General features: G+C 39.2%; 1 protein-coding gene across 1 annotated transcript; it reads left to right on the forward strand.

The window, feature by feature from the left end:
* Positions 1-3,114: 3,114 nt before the first annotated feature.
* On the forward strand, positions 3,115-15,426 carry LOC102694212 (protein FAM76A). The gene is made up of 9 exons (XM_006631292.3): positions 3,115-3,366; positions 5,149-5,213; positions 5,792-5,846; positions 6,562-6,714; positions 7,612-7,769; positions 8,261-8,347; positions 9,656-9,791; positions 10,477-10,578; positions 11,471-15,426. Exons 1-9 carry the CDS (start codon positions 3,286-3,288, stop codon positions 11,555-11,557), a joined length of 924 nt encoding a protein of 307 aa, XP_006631355.1. The 5' UTR covers positions 3,115-3,285; the 3' UTR covers positions 11,558-15,426.
* The last annotated feature ends 1,622 nt before the right edge of the window (positions 15,427-17,048 follow it).

Raw genomic sequence — 17,048 nt, forward strand, 5'->3', positions numbered from 1 at the left:
GACAACCAGGGATCTTTAACTAATACCATGATTAACATGATCTGATCTGTTTTGTCATTACTGTTGATTTGCACTCCATGACAAATTTCCATCTACAGTAAGCCTTCAAACCAGGTTTTCTTTGTAAATGCATTTTTTTTCTCCGAAAAAACAACAACATGAACTTAAAACATGTGGCTCAAGATCCCAAAAGGCCAAGCGTGCCCTGCAAGATGAGATTCAACATGCAGTCATGATCTTTTTTTGAAATCTCACTTGTTCAGAACTGCCTTTTCATGTTAGAAATGTTTCCTTGTGTGAAGAGATTTTGCAGCATTTACCCATGACACATATTAATATGATATGTAGCACGACATATCTTCAGAATAGTGGAAAAAAAATTAACAGTCATGAAAAGGTTTAACTGTGGCCCTTCAGGACTGGACTGCAGTCCCACCTGCTTTTTCTTCTACCTACTGTACCTTTGCAGTTTTTAGATTGACACAGTTACTGTCTAGACTGAATAGGTTACTGGTTTTCAGGTGTTCGTTTTACAGGCAGAGACATCACTTTTTTAAATGCACAGTGGCCCTCAGGCACCAGGGTGACTTACACATGACAATTTCCAGATGGCATCGGTCTAATATTTGGTTCAGTGAAAGTCAATGGGTACGTAGTGTTCAATTGGTACAACCATGTAATATTTGATTTCAGGATTATTCCTTACTGAGACAAGAGGACACTCAGATGCAGGATCCTTAAATCATATTTACATGACTGGGTAATATGTCTTGGTTTCAGTTTTATTTTGTGTTGTGCTGTCTTGCCAGTGTTTAGTTTTGTTATCCTTGTGCAAGTGCTGCTTAGAAAAGAAAGGTTACTCTTCTAAACATGTCTGGGAAACATGAACTAAACTGTTCATGAACTGAAATTTTAGATAATGTGATGGAATAACCAGGATATGTAGATCTGGAGTGGTACTATGTTCACACCTAAAGCAATGTCTCACTCGTTATTTCACTTGTGATTAACTCAATCATTTTTCCCTTTTCTCATGGAATTGTCTGTGAATTCATCTTGATGTTGTTTTTTTCCCACTGTTATTGTTTATAAAAAAAATTATGACTGCAGTGTTAGGTCTTTAACAGTATGGCTTTCGTATTAATTTAAAGGACATTTTAGAACAGTCTAGGGATTAGCTACAATACTTTTCTCCAGACAACTGAAATGGTTGTGTTTCTCTTGTTGTTTCTCCTGTTGCCATTTCTGTAGTACTGATTACATACAGTACACTACACTCTGACATAGTGTGCTGCCCCAGTACTGGAGAACAACAAATGGCAAAGCAGTGACCCATTCTGCACTGAGCAGTGTTCCCTGGGAACGACAACACGCAAGATCAAAGCGTGATGAACTACTATGGAGCGGATATGGGCTTAACCCTCTTGGCTGAAGGCCGACCTCCTGGCCATAGGACAAGGAGGCCAGGACTCCCCTGCAGGGTAACCAAGGGGTAGCTGCAGAGGTGGAGGTGGGATGCAGAAGACGTACGCGAGGCAGAGTAGAGAATCACGTTGGTATTTATGTTTGGCGGAGGAAAGATGACGGGAGCGATTGCTAATTACTGACAGCTGAGTATGATCGAGCTTTGTTGTTGTCATCCCTTGATTTACTGAAGAATGGCTGAAAATTGCACCATTCTGCTGCACGAAGTTGTTAGAGGCTTATCCAGAACAACTTGCAGTTATCAGTACTGCCAAAATTGCCTCCACCAATGCGTTGACTGAGGCTGATGAAGACTAACACCATTAACATGTTTTGCTTTGTTTTTATTTTTGTTCGCAGTTTATGCTGACATTTTCATAGGCGAAACCAATTAAGTGTTCATTTTAAACATTCAAGTATCAACTAAAATACTCCTTTTAAACAAAGGCGTATAGATGATTTGTAATTCTCCAAAATGGGACATCACTCACAGAGGGTAAACACTTTGCAGCTGACGTGTGTTGTTGCTCATGCCTCCGGAACAGCAGTTAAGGCAATAGCAGACCTGGCCAGTGAGCGTTATACTGCCTTGGGGATTTACAAGTAGTGATTGCTTAATAATAGATCAGTATCAGGAGTGAATTTAAGGCAGCAAGGAGACAGTGAACAACTATCCACAACAGAGGTTTGTTGGTTGAGATGTCCACTGGTGTCCACAGACATTTCTGAAATCTTGTGGAATTTAGAAGCTGTAAATACTGCTGGAGGTGTACCAACCACCTCATAGTTATATTTTATCGGGGTCTGTATGTGTAAATATACTGTATGCGGATGTATTTTATTGAAATCGTGTTTTTATTTTGAACCAGTAATAGATTTTAAACAGAGGTTTAAGTCCATATACAGTAATGCCGACTGTACGTATCGTCAGTGTACACACACACAATAGACCATCATCGGGAAGAAGGTAAAATCATAGTTGTCTGATGCCAATAAGGTTAATGTCACCATATACAGTACAAGGTTTCAGATAACAGATTGGAAGGACAATATGTAAATATAACTGAAAACGTTAAACAAAATTAAACCGGCGTCATACCTCCCAATGTGAAGCTGCGATCTTCAAGGCGACATTTAATTCTTGTAATAATTTAAGAGTAAACTTTATTAATACAAATATAACGTGACAAAACAGAATCACTTTCACTTTAAATGCCGCTACATATACAAAGACATAACGCTGCATCGTTGTATAAACATTATCAATTCATATTTTTTGTCGTTAAAACGATAACCATAGCAGAACATTGTACTTTCAGTAGTAATGATTTATTGTGATATAAAAGATCTGTACGTCTTAGAATCGAGGTATTTTACCATTTTAAATCCATGTCAGGAATATAAAACACAGCAATACAGCAACTTAATTATTTAAGTGAAAGTTTTAACTTCGTAACTTGACACAATTTTCGATCTTTCTCTTCTGTTCTGTCACTTTACATAACAGCCTGTGACGCACGTTCCCTGACAATTACCTAATCCTTCCCCCCCACTACTTGTTGCGGGGATTGACTTTGCTCTCCACCAATCGTATCCCCGCGTTTACTCTCGGTGTCCTTTCTCGGCAAACCAGAAAGGGGAAGAGGTGGGACAATAAACCGGTCGCGGGATGCTCCGACAACTGATGACGCAATGGCTATACAAATCGGTGTGTTGACAGGGGATCACTCTGGTCGGATTGGCAAGGGTAGCGTTAATTTTTCCGGGAATATTGTGGAATTCCACAAACTTTCACCTCCTAAATAGACATCGGTGTCAGTGATGGCTGCCCTGTACGCTTGCACGAAATGTAACCAAAGATTCCCATTTGAGGCTCTGTCTCAGGGACAGCAGTTATGCAAGGTAAGGGCCTGAGAAGACCACAGCTCAGACTGTTCTGGGTATCATGAAGTGGGAGGTGGGTTAGTTGATGTGCTGATTTGTAAACGGGACGTCCTGCAAATGAATGACATTGAAAGGCGCGACGGTGTCTTGGATATCCATTCGGTCCTTGTGCTTTTGTTGTCCCGGTTTAGATGAGCTAATCCACAATGTTCTGTACATTTGATATCTTTCTTTAAAGACTGTCACATGCAGACACAGTTCTGTAACCAAATGTGAATTTGGATTTGTGGATTATGATGCCATTATTATTTAAAATATTTAAACGTGAAAGTCGTCTTAATAGAATGATTTTGTAAATCTGTTTAAAAATACAAAGGCCTTCTCTTTTTCGGCACATAAACTGTATACTACAGAACACTCATAGGATGGTTGTTATTGGAAGTGTTAGTGACTCAGTTCCATGTTCCCATTACCTAATGACTCATTTTAATGTATTCCTTTCAAGCGCTTTCAAATCTACTAGAAAGTCTTATGTAATAAAAAAAGAATAAACATTATTATATTCTGTCTTTGTGTTAGAAAATGGCAATACAAATTTAGAATAGTATCAATAACATGATTGACAATAACAATGCATAGAATATAAAATATACAATATAGATAACATAGAAAATGTCAATATAATATGTATGTGCTGTAACAATAGATACAATGTATAACACAATATTCAGATGACGGTTCAAATAAAATCTGAATGGATGGACAAACTCTCTTTGCCAGAGTCCAAAGGTCCAGAGGTTAAGAGTGCTGATTCCCTCATGACCTCTCACTGACTCAGGGGCATAGCCATTGACAGACCCAGGTGTTACCGCTTACTAATCCCTTCTCTGCCTCTCACTTGAGGGCATTTTCCCATCAGGAGGTGGATTTAATTGTCTGGTTCGGTCGGCTCCCGTTTCCATCCTCTCTGACAACGTGCCGTCTCTCACCTCTGCCCATTCTGAGACGCCTGTTCGCGCGGCCACCCCTGCTCTGGCACTGGGGTAACCTGGGGGATGTACAGTATCTCCCCATTGCACACTTGTGATGAGTTATTTCATGCCGCCCCACAGAGCCTGGACAGAAACTGCCAGATTAGTTATGCCACCCTCCCAGAACTCTTAGCTGGCAGCCCTGGCCATTATTCTGTCTCAGTTCAAAACTGCCCTTCATGTCATCCTGAAGACCACACTGCCTTCCAGTCTGTCTCCATTTTACGGTATGACTTGTCGAAGAAAACTCAGTCTTCACTCAGGTTGGGAGATTGTCAACAGAGATCTTTAATACAATCAGCTGAAGGGGAGCACATCACAGAGATAGGGTTTCCCCTAGCACTCAGGACATGCTCACTGGACTGAAGTTATACTTTCCTTTTTATACATTAAAAGTAGGCAAGACTTTAACATATCAAAGGAACATACAGGGAAAGGGGCAGTGTCAGAAATCAAACAAACAGGACAGGGATCCTGCAATCTGCTTCATTTCTCTCTGGTTGAATGGGTGTGAGGAATCACAAGCTTTAGTTTGCACCTAAGTCAGTGGTCTTAGGTGCGAACGGAAAACCTTTCCAGCGCAAAGTCACTGTCCTGACCTTTTGACTCGGTCTTCCACAGACTCCATCACACAGAGCTCACAAAGTATATAGCGGCAGGTTTGTGTGTCGCCGTAAGAGTTGGATGGTTCTGAAATCTGGGCTCAAACGGCACGTGCTGCGTTGACAGTTAACACCTGCCACTTGTTTTTTTGTCCTATGTTGTCCAGGAATGTCGCATCGCACATCCTATGGTCAAGTGCACTTACTGCAGAACAGAGTTTCAGCAGGAAAGGTAGAGATTCTAATCGTTCTTACTGTGAGTTACTTATATGCACAGTTCAGTGTCTGCTTTTCAGCTGTTCCTAAGAAATGTTTATTTTGGATTTTGCCAATTGGGTATACAGTAAATAGGCATAACAAAAAAATTCAGGTAGGTATTGAAGCTAAAATCATTTGCTGCATTTTCAATGCCTTTCGGTATGAAATGCATGATTTAGTGGAGGTAGCTATCTGTATGCTTGTTTTTCTTTTTAACTGTAGTCGGCTTTCTCATTTTCTTTAAAATTAGGGAAAAAAAAACAGAATACAGAAAAACAGAATTAAAACAGATTAAGAGAAATCAGGTCTTTTTAAGTAGTGAATTGAAAAGATCGAGTTCATTAATAAAGCATCACACTCTTATGCACATCTTTTTCATACATTTTTACTCATTTAGAAAACATTATATTATGAGTCTGGAAGGTTTAGAAGTTCAACAAGTCATATACAAATCTGTGGGAAAAAATATCTTTTTGTTTCCAGGATTGTTTTCCATTTTTTGAAAAGCAGATTTTCACTTTCATCATTTTTTTTTCTTTTTCTTCTGTCTAGCAAAACCAACACAATTTGTAAGAAATGTGCGCAGAATGTGAAGCTGTATGGCACGGTGAGTTCAGTCGTTGTTTTGAAGAGCATGGAAGAGACGTATTCCTGCAGCAGTGAACAAACCTACAAATGTCAAAAACAGTCTTCTGCTGGCATGGATCGCTCTATGTAAAAAATGTTCCTCTGTAGAATTTCAGGGTCAGATAAATATCTTTTATGCTCTGTTCCCTCTCTGTACAGTCGATGGAAGAACAGTCATGAAAATGCAACTCCTTTGCGCAAACCCATGTAGGCTGTTGAAACCTAGACCTACAGTATCAAGTTTTAATTTTTTAATTAATGACCTGGTTTTAAGTAGTTTCATTAACTGAGCAGACACTGGGCTGCGAATATAAACTGAGACCCATTTCAAAACATGTTTTGAGATGCTGCTGCAATTAGAATATCAAATGCTGCTCCCTGATTTAATTTGATTTATTATAACCTGTCTTCTTGTTCTCCAAATACAGCTTCTGAAACACTAATATGGTCATTCCTCATACCAGAATCTGTCAGACTCCAGGTGTTTCTAAAACCTTCCATTGCAGTTATGCAAGGGAACAGTCTAATTGATTGGTGCTGTTGTAGAGTTTTTTTTTCTTTTGTATTCCCAATTGCTGGGAAGTAATACTTTGATAAATTATAGTGTAAGAGCACTTTTCCAACATTCAAAAGGTCTGTCTTAACCTCCTGTTTATTTTTTTTTAACTTTCTGGGCCTATCTCCGTGTCTTTCAGCCCAAGCCCTGTCAGTACTGTAATATCATCGCAGCGTTCATCGGCAACAAATGCCAGCGCTGCACAAACTCGGAGAAGAAGTACGGCCCTCCGCACACATGTGAACAGTGCAAGCAGCAGTGTGCTTTTGACCGTAAAGATGACAGGAGAAAGGTACTTGCAGGGGATCACTGGGATAGCAAAGATGACCACTAGCTCCTAAAACTACAGCACTAGGAGGAGGTATTGTGATAACAGAAACCCAAGCAGTCACTTATTTCTCTTGACTCTGGTTGCCTTCGGCAGTGGGGGAGCTGTAGCCTATTCCTGGCAAACAACAGGCCCAAGGCAGGGTACACCCTGGACAGGACTCCAGTCCATCTCCGATCAAACACCAATGCAGACACGCACACACTCACACCTAGGGTCAATTTTCCCAGAAGACAATTAACCTACCGGTATGTTTCCGGCTTCATCAGGACAACATACAAACTCCACAACAGATTGAACCCTGGACCCCAGCGCTGTGAGGCAGCAAAACTAACCACTGCGCCGCCATGCTGCCCCTTTCTAGAAGTTCTTTGTTTTCCTTTGTCCAATTTTACATCTCATTTAAGAACTTAAACAGTTATGAGAGTGACCTAAAGCAGTGTCGTCCAAATCCTGTACTGTTACCATTGTGCTAAATAATCATTCCGGTACAAATAACAGTCTGTGCCTGAGCACATCTCTCTGGTAGCAGAAACCAGCCTGGACAGGGACTCAGTCCCCTTCCTTACCTAGCTTGTTCTGTATTGATTGTTCTAAATTATTTTAGCGGAATGTGAGAGGCTTAGGCTGCTGCTGGGGAAGTAGGTAGACCTTTAGGGGTTTGTTTGAAAGAGATTCTAGGATTGACATGGTGCAAACCAATATGCTCTAAATATCCCCTTTTCTTGAATTTACTTATGTGAATAAAATTTGAATTAATTAGCAAGAGCTACTGCACGGTAAGTGCTCATTCCCTCATATTGTGCATTCCAGGTCTGTATCGGTCCGTGAAAGTGTTGTCCAATGTTTTTTGGTGTCCAGGTAGATGAGAAGCTGCTGTGCTGGCTCTGCACTCTGTCTTACAAGCGAGTCCTCCAAAAAACCAAAGAGCAGCGCAAGCACCTGAGCTCCTCTTCCCACTCCAGCTTGCCAGAGAAGGAGCAGTTTACTCGCCTCAGCAGCAGTAGCCACTATAACAGGTAGCGCCCCCTGCTGGCCAGTTCCTCCCCCTGATGTGTTTTATCATACAGTAACTTCATCATAGGCATGGATCAAGCATGAAGTGTAGCACAGGAGTGTCAGACATCTAACGGTTTCCTTTTCTTTTTTAAAAAAATGCTAAAACTGCATTTTTAGACTTTTCAGTCAGGCTTTATTTCCTTATATTAATACAGCAATAAGTGTATCACACCAAATAAGTAGGATCATAGGGTTAAAATGAGGTGAGCTAGTCTAGCATTTTTGTGAAAATATAAGAGATTTGTTATGCCTGTTGAATACCTCACCCAAAATATAAGGGACATAGTTTTAAAATTGCCTTATAGACACATTCCTTTGCTACATTTTGAGCTTTGATTGCTTGTACTTAGATCTTTGATAAAAGTAGAAAGTTCAAAGCTTTAAGTCAGAATGATTTCCTTTTCTGTGCTAAATATTTCTGTCTGATGTTTTCTGTTGATTTTTTTTGCAGTCAGAAAACCTTGTCCACTTCTTCCATTCAAAATGAAATCCCCAAGAAAAAGCCCAAGTTTGACGCCATTTCAAGTAATGGTGACAGGTGAGAAAAACCTGGGAGATCTGTGGTCTGTGATATGATGTACACCAGTGACAGCATTCCTTCAGTAACCTGGGACAAGTGGAGTGAAACAACCAAGCTTTTGGCTTCAGTGCAAAATACAGTGCCTAGTTTGAACTTTAGCACAGTATGTAAAATGATCTGTTAAACAACTGTGAATTTTCTCCTTAGTTTAAGGGATGATAACTATATTTATTAACATGTACCTGTACATTGCTCTGTTTCAGTCCATAAATGGGCTGGTTTTGTGAAAGGAGTTCCCAACTCCAGGCCAGGACAACCACTTGTGTTTAATTTCTCAGATTAAGCCCATATTTACTTCTTTTACCTCATTAAGGTTAATTACATTGTTCAATTATAACAGACTGTGGTCCTTCTGGACTGGATCTGAGAGTCCTTTAAAATCGCTGTGATCCAGCAGTGAGCTGCAGCAGAGGGCGCCAGGTTCCTACTGTGAACTGCCTGTACAGATGAACTAAGAGTAGCCATTTCTGTGAACAAGGTGATGAGTACCTATAAGTCAAGAAACTAATGATACCAGCTAGAACTTCTTGAACAACTTTTTCTGTGCATCAGATTTCAGTTCTAGGTAAATTTGTAGCTGGGTGAGATTTTTATCCCAATAGCCTTATAGGTGGTATGTTAATATGCCAGTTTGTATTAATATGCACTACTTCTGATACAGGGTGTAGTCCTGTTTCTTCCATGAAAAAAATGATTTTTTTTTCCAAATCTTTGTCTGTTTGTGGGTTAGTGCCTTCAATAGAAGAAATAGATAGTACTGTAAGTCATCGTCTGGTAGAACCCAAGGCAACCGCAACGACCACAAACTGACCAGAAACAAAGTTTTTCAATCATGTTCATGCTAACCTATTAAGATGCAGACATGCTTTAAAACTTCCTTGGAATATTGTTTTACTCGTATTGTTTTGAAATTCGAGGATACAAACCCAAGCACAATCTCCTAGGCTCACCACACACAGCACACTGACTGTACTTTTCCTTCTGAAAATACAAACCCTTCTTTGCAACTGTCATTATGTCTTCATCAGCCCGTTATGTGGCCACCAAGGTAGTGACTGTATTAAGGCAGTACATGCCTAATCAGTTCTGTATTTACCCTTTGATGAAAAGAAATATTGTGCATTATGAAGAATCTGATTGTATCCCAAGCATGTCTGAGTAAAGTATTATGATACAACTTTAGGTGTGATTTGTCAGACATCCTTGTGTTTGCTAGTACTCAAGCAAACAATTTTCTTTTCAGTGTATCTTTTTTTTCTCTTGAAGTTTTTCTCCGGACCTGGCTCTCGACTCGCCTGGCACGGATCACTTTGTGATCATCACTCAGCTGAAGGAGGAGGTGGCCACTCTCAAGAAGATGCTCCACCAGAAGGACCAGCTGATCTTGGAGAAGGAGAAGAAGGTCAGTTGGGCTCCACCCCTGTGTGGCACTCTCGGCTCCCCCAGCATCTAACTGGGATCCTCCCAATAGCCAGCTGCACTATTCAGTTACAACCAGGCCTTACTTTCATTTGCATTTCAAATTGAATTTGTTATACTGCTTGCCACACACTTTTATCCTTATTCAGAAACAAATTTCAGATCTACTGAGAGGTGGCAGTGCAGATCAGAGGTGCACACACTAAGTGGTGGGGTCCTATATTAGCAGTATTTTAGCAAACACTTGAAATAGTAACAACATGTCTGGAACATTTAAAATCATCTGCCCGGTTCTGTGCACACTGCCTCAGTGTTGTTGTCATCGCCACTAGGTTTTGTCAGTATGCGGCTCTTCAGCAGATCTTTCAGCTCCCAGAAAGTTGTTTCAGGACAGACAGTACACAGGACTGATAGTACACTTGATCAATAATGAAACCACCTTTGTCCAATTGACATTGATTTCTTTTTAAATTACCATTCAAACATGTCAGAAAGTTGCCAAAAACACCAATTAAATAGGAAATCCGATTAGTACCATCACTTAATAATGAACTTCACACAGCTTTCGAAAACGTGCAAATCAAAACTAAAGCGTGGTTTGTTGATTCACACTGGCTTTACCATTTGGAAATCCTCTCCTACCCAACGCTGTCTGTTTTGCTTCACAGATCACAGAGCTGAAAGCAGAATTCCAGTACCAGGAGAACCAGATGAGGGCCAAGATGAATCAGATGGAGAAGGCACACAAGGATGTTGTGGAGCAGCTACAGGTGAGTGCAGATGTGTGCTGTAGCCGTCTGGTTTGCATGATGCAATCGCGATTCACTGCTGATTAGCAATAGCAGGTTGTCTTCTGGATTGCTGCATAACCTATGCTGTCATTTTAATGTTTTATCTGTCATTTGCAAGTTGTAATTTTCTGAGACCACAACAGTAACACAACAACTGTTTTATTTTTTCCTAATAAACCACATAAATTATGCCAGAACATTGCTGCTACTTGTCATTGGTTAAAGTAATCAGGTTTCTTCAACCCTTGAAATTTTAAGTGAGCTTTTGTCTTTGTCTTTTGAGCTGTGTGTTTTGTTGTCAGTCCCTTTACATCTACTGGTCAGTTCATCACAAGGGTAATTGCATTTACTAATGGAGATCCTAATAACGCCATTCAAATGTGCCATCTTTTGGCTGAATGTACTGCTTGTATTTCATTTTTCATCCTATTGAATCTTGAAGATAATTTATTCATGATAAATGACACAGAAAAAGTTAAACCACAGAGCACACCAGTGCAAATTAGATGCAGATTCATTCAAGTCTGAAAACCTACACTCACCTGGGCTTCTGGAATAACTTACACAAGAGTATGATTTTAAGGCTGTCTCCCATATGCTGGTAACTGAACCCGCAAAACCTAGGTTAAAAGGTCACTGCTGCACTCCCCCAGATACAACTTGCAAAAGATACAAGTCCAGCCTTTCAACAGCTTTCATCTTTTTCTCTTTTAGAAATGTGGAGCTGTAGTCAGCAGGTCTCGTTGTGTTTTGCTTTGACCATGAGGTTCCTCTAAAATATCTTGATGCAGTGAGGAGGGTGATGTTCAAGGAAGGAATATCCTTTCTCTCATAGCTGAAAGATTTTTTTTGTATGTGTCCATTTACTCAGGCCAGGAACAGGGAGCTGATGAAGCAGGTGTCTGCCCTGTCCAAGGGTAAGAAATTGGAGAAGCCGGGAGCCATGACCTCCCCATGAGGAGAGAGCACTGTCAGGAGAGCAGGGTAAAACCTGGCAGTTTGTGATACTGTTGTACACAACTCTTAAAGAGTTTGCATGCCTAATTGACTTCAGTGGGCTTTATTTTATAATCCTCTTTTTAATGTAAAGCAATATTGAACGTTGATTTCAACTACTTTGTGTGATCAATAATGATGAGGGTTGACTGGAAACTGATTATTTTCAGAATATGGAAATACAGTAGTCTAAGTAAATGGTCTAGCAGGAAGCCACATCTAGTGCATTGGCTATAAAAATAAAAGTAAAGGTTAATTCCACACTGAAAAGTAAAAAGGAGCAACACAGTGTTCCAGTTCACATTGGAGAAGCCTTCTTCAGATTTGAGCATACAGTACCTTCTTCATGAATTAGACTTGTTCCTTTGTTATCCAGTTAGAATGATGGAACACCTTTGTCTGACTGTGTTCAGAGGCACTGTGTGCCTTCATCTCTTCATTTCTATACTGAAATGTGTCAGTCTTGAAACTGCATTGTCACATACAGCTCGATACATTTGTTCAAAATATTACGACAGGCCCCCTTATTTAAAATCTCTCGCACTAAAGGACTGCTAATGGCCAAGAGCTGTGTTCAGGAATTGTCCCAAGGCACATTGAAGTCAATTGGGGAGAATGATTCAGTTTTTTATAGATAATAGTGTATTAAATTGAGCCGGCAGGTGTTGACTTATTTTTAAGGCAGCTGGTCATTTAATGACCCATAAAAGAACAGCTCAATGTCACGATGGCTTTTAGAACAAGAATTACCATAGGCAAGGCCTACTGTTCCCTTACTGATACTCATTGTACATTACTCACCTTGTAGCTAATGATCTGCCATAAGACCAGCTAGACGTCCCTTTGAAAATAGTACCATTAATTAAATCACATACAACTTCGGCTTACTGTACATGTGTTAGGTAAAAGCTAGAGCATGCTGTGGTCACATTACCATACCCTGTTTAGTGTGGTATTTAACTACAGATTACACTGTATGAAAAAAACAGTATTTTTTCCATCATATGTAAACATCAGGAAATTTTTGCATTAATGAGGGACTACTCTTTGTTCAAGAGACACATGAACATCTGTGCTGTATGTAACTTTCTTATAGCTTTCCCACTGCAACACTACAGCTGAGAAGTTGTCTGTCACACATTGTCCTGTCTAAAATTAATAATTCTGTTACTTTTACAGGATAGTGCACAGCATATAGATTTCATGCGTCAGTGAGATAACTTAGTCTGCTGTACAGCAGATGTCATTGAAAATATTTAGCATTACTAATAGACCGTACAATGAATTGAATTAATTGATTCAAATTTAGGCTTCAGTCACAGAAATAATTCTCACATTTTCATGCTGAACTAGATATATTTGAAATGTTTTGTGGCAAATAGTGTTCTATTTTTCAATTAAATTAAAATGATTAAATAACTGTTTTATTCTTATTTAACAGTTCTTAGTTTTACATTTTGTGATTCCTACATTTTTGGAAGAGGTTAAATTATTTGCAGATTTTCAGAAAGTTACAGGCTAGTGTGGCAGACGACATTTCTAATAGCCTTCGAGTAACAATTTGAAAAATGTTGGAATTTTTGTAACTAGACCAATTTGCTGTCAATATATTTTTAATGGATGTATTATAAAAACAACAATTTAATATGCTTATGATTTTTTTTTATTTTGGTGTGTGTTGCAGGTATAATGTGTATTGTTAAGCATGGTTGTTATTTTTCTTGAGGATAATTACATACGGAATTTGTTACATATGCAGTATGTAGAAAAAAGGATAAGGCAAAAGTTTTGATTATAATTACCAGTATCCATATGAGGTATCAATCTTAAGATGTTTTATAAAATCAATCACAGTAAGGTTAGTCTTTTCTATTTACAAAACAGCCAATTAAATTCCTTTCCATCTTTTGTAAGTCTTGAAAAAGCTTCTGAATTGAAAAAAACTTTGTGTAAAAAAATGTAATTTAAAGACATTATCAGGAAGATTCTGGATGCTGCTTGTTTTGTGTTTTTTTTGTTTTAGAGTGATTAATCTGCCTTAAAGGGTTTAATTTTTCAAAGCCATTCCCATATTTAATCAAGTGCCGATATCTGTTTTTGATTCATAACTTAAACAGGTATCCAGATGGTTTCTGCTTTTGGGATTCCAATTACCTGTTTGATTAAGACGAAGAAATTTTGTGTAATTAACTCATTATAATTCTGTATTATAAGATTGTTATCATAATGTGACGAGTACAAATCGGTATTACAGTATGTCAATATACAGTACTATAGCTATGAAGGTTTGCAGTACAAACTGAAGTGTATGAGGGAGAGTTCAAGGACATAAAGAAAGCTTTGAAGCACCAACATCTTTTGAAGTTCACTGTATATTCCCACAGAACAACATTTCCTAGGTCAAGTAATGATGTTCTGTTTTCACATCATGGGATATCTTTCCCTTTCCCCGACTGGAATTGTAAATGGAAACCCGACTGCTCTCATAATTTAATTGTTTATCTGCGTGGTTAAACACTGGTAACCAAGCTTGATTCAGGGTTAACCTGCTTTAAAGTTGTGTAGATAATCTTTTTTTTTAATTCAAAGATTTGCTGTTTGCTGCTATAGTAGTGTTGCCACTGCTTTCCTGGATTCAGGTTTGCTGACACTAGGTCTGTTTGCAATGCATTCTTTTTCTTGAAACCTCAGTAGCAGTAGCCTATATAGCAGTTCTTTGTACAGTGTTTTACAAGCCTTTAAAGCATTCAGGCATCTTTAGCTTATGCATGGTGACAGCACACTTCACATTCCAGCCCTGTACTCGTTTCAGAAGATGTGGTTTGATCGTTGATAGTAACTGGCGGTTACTGTACATGTGTGGGAGAAGGTGTCACAGGCTGGGACAAGTAAGAGCACAGTCTGTCCAAGAAGAAAAGAATGGGTCTCATTTGTTTAATCCTTGTTTAAATCTCAAAACTCCTTTCCCCTTAAGACTGTTTATAATAGTTCTGTAAAAATGACCTACAGTATCTGAAATGAGTGAGGTTCTTCACAGTGACTTTGGGAAATCATTTTAACTTTGACCTGTACACATTTGTTTCATCATGCTTCCCCTGAGGTTTATTCTCCTATAAAATCTACTGTTGTGTTATTCTATTCTTTGCTTTTTGATGAATGAAAAAAATCATTTTCCCGTTAACATCAAGAGGTCACAGTGGTACAGACTATAGAGCAAAGCTTCAGATCCACACCAAAGCTTCAGACTGGTTGCAGCCTGCAGTGCAGTGTGACATGGTGTCGGCTTTTAGCTGTGACTCAGTCTCAGTGGCCACGTCAAAAATCTGGAAATAGTAATAATAGGATTTTTTATGCAAAGAATGTCAAGTTGAGAGTATAGAAGCACAATACCGCTATTAAAAACAAACTGGAAAAGAGGTGTGCGCCCATCAGGACTACAGTAAATAACAGACCTTCTGTTGGAAGAGTACCAGCCACAGGTGTACCAGATGTATGTTTTTTATTTAGAATTCTGGACAGCTGATAAAAAAAAAATATTTTGTAATTTCTCCTTTATCTTGCATGGATCTCAGGTCTGAAAAATGTGTCAACCGTGATATGATATTTCTTGTAATAAATGTTATGTAAAGTCTTTTGTAAAAAAAACAAATGGCTGCTCTCTAAGAAAAATTGTTCCAGCGGGGAACGAAGCATTGAATTTTCATGAACTACATATGTCCTCTGTACTTTACAACAGCCTACGTTGCACAAAAGCCCGGGTAGGCAAAAGGTGCTATTACATGTATGTATATACTGCCATTTCCTGTGTTTAATAAAGTACTTTTATGCTCATGTTATGAGAGTGGGTTTGCATTTTAATGATATTTGAACTGGTGATCTGGCATCCCTCTGTTTCAGCACGTGAATGATACACAGTAATACAACTGAAGCTCCTTGGGCCCATAACATCAATAGACAACGTTACCAGTATTTAGCTTGATATCTCCTCACATCAGAAGCTTAGCAAGGTTGGGTCTTGTCAGTACTCAGATGGAAGACCTGCAAGGAAGAAGTTGCAGCTATAAGTGGTGGTGGTGTACCAGTATGCAACATGCTTCCCTCTGAACCAATGCTCTAGTATGGTGACAGGTCACACAAGAGGAACAGTCTTTTGGATGAGGCGTTAAAGGTACCTGTACTGACTACAAGGTCATGCCACTGTTCATAGGTGTAGATGTGTTTAACAAATGTCCTAGCTAAATTCCACTCAAGAAAGTGAGTTTCTGTTGCTTTATAATAAACTAACAGGGGGATTGATGTTTTTTGCTCTAAAAGAACTCTAAATCCTAACATACTGAACATATGATGATACCAGATAGACCAGAGGCAATATGTGTAAAATATTATGTTTTTTTTTTTAAATGTAGCTTTGGAAGTTTAAATAAACTCAAATAGGGAGAGAAACACATTTTGCACTGGAATAAAATGTTTTGAAAGTTTTCCTGTTAATGTTTTACCATTTTAAAAAGGCGATTGATAGAACACCTAGTATTTATTCTACCACCAACTGTATATGTGCATAGAAAGTTTTTGTAGTTTGCTTGTTGTTCTTTCACTGTATTACAACTGAAAGTTCCATTTTATATTTTCTGTGCTATGACAGTAAAATTCAATACTCATGACACTGCCAACCTGTTATTCTTGTTATGAGTTTACAGTCTGTGGGAGGGCCAGAAATAGCTTAGCCTGGCTGACACTATGGGCAGGAAATTGAGCCAAAGGTCTCGAGACTGCATGAGCAGACTTGTACAGTAAGTAACAATCGGCTTCGGATGCATATGCTGTGACCCCCTTTTCATACAGGCAGAACTGCTTTTATTATCTCCTCTTCCCTAGAAACCACTGTCTCTGCTGTATTTTGATACAAAATAGAATCGTCTGACTTGTTTGTCTTAGTCATGCTGATCAACAGTTTTGTGCACTAGAGTAACTCCATCCTGTTATTTTAGCTCAATATGTTCAGATGTCCCACTTAGCAGTGGTTGGCATTACGGCCTCACGGTGCTGGGGCTTGATCTGGAGTGCTTTCTGTGTGGAGTTTGCATGTTCACCATGTGTTCTCCCTATGTTTCTGTGGGTTTCCTCTGGGTGCTCTGATTTCCACCCAGTCCAAAAACATACTGGTTGAGTAACTGGCTCTAAGGAAAATTGGTCCTGGCGTGAATGTGTGTGGGTGTTTGTGTCTATGTGTGCCCTGCAAGGGACTGGCATCCCATTCAGGGTGTATCCTGCCTTGCACCAGTTGCTTGGCGTGACAGGCACTAGCTCCGTTGCGACCCTGAATTGGATGAAGAGGTTTGAAGATGGATGGGACTGATGAATTTCTGACTAGTGAGAAAATTGGTTGTGATGTGTATCCTGACTTGCATCTTTTGCTTTGCTAGGATAGACCATAACTCTATTCACCTAACCCT

Source organism: Lepisosteus oculatus, chromosome 11, assembly GCF_040954835.1.
Source record: "Lepisosteus oculatus isolate fLepOcu1 chromosome 11, fLepOcu1.hap2, whole genome shotgun sequence".
Taxonomy (NCBI): domain Eukaryota; kingdom Metazoa; phylum Chordata; class Actinopteri; order Semionotiformes; family Lepisosteidae; genus Lepisosteus; species Lepisosteus oculatus.

Bases quoted from the DNA above. Each gene is read 5' to 3' on its own strand.
- LOC102694212 (XM_006631292.3), top strand. From the start codon at position 3,286: ATGGCTGCCCTGTACGCTTGCACGAAATGTAACCAAAGATTCCCATTT. The intron at 7,770-8,260 runs GTAGCGCCCCCT...TTTTTTTTGCAG, and splicing joins AGCAGTAGCCACTATAACAG to TCAGAAAACCTTGTCCACTT. The intron at 10,579-11,470 runs GTGAGTGCAGAT...CCATTTACTCAG, and splicing joins ATGTTGTGGAGCAGCTACAG to GCCAGGAACAGGGAGCTGAT.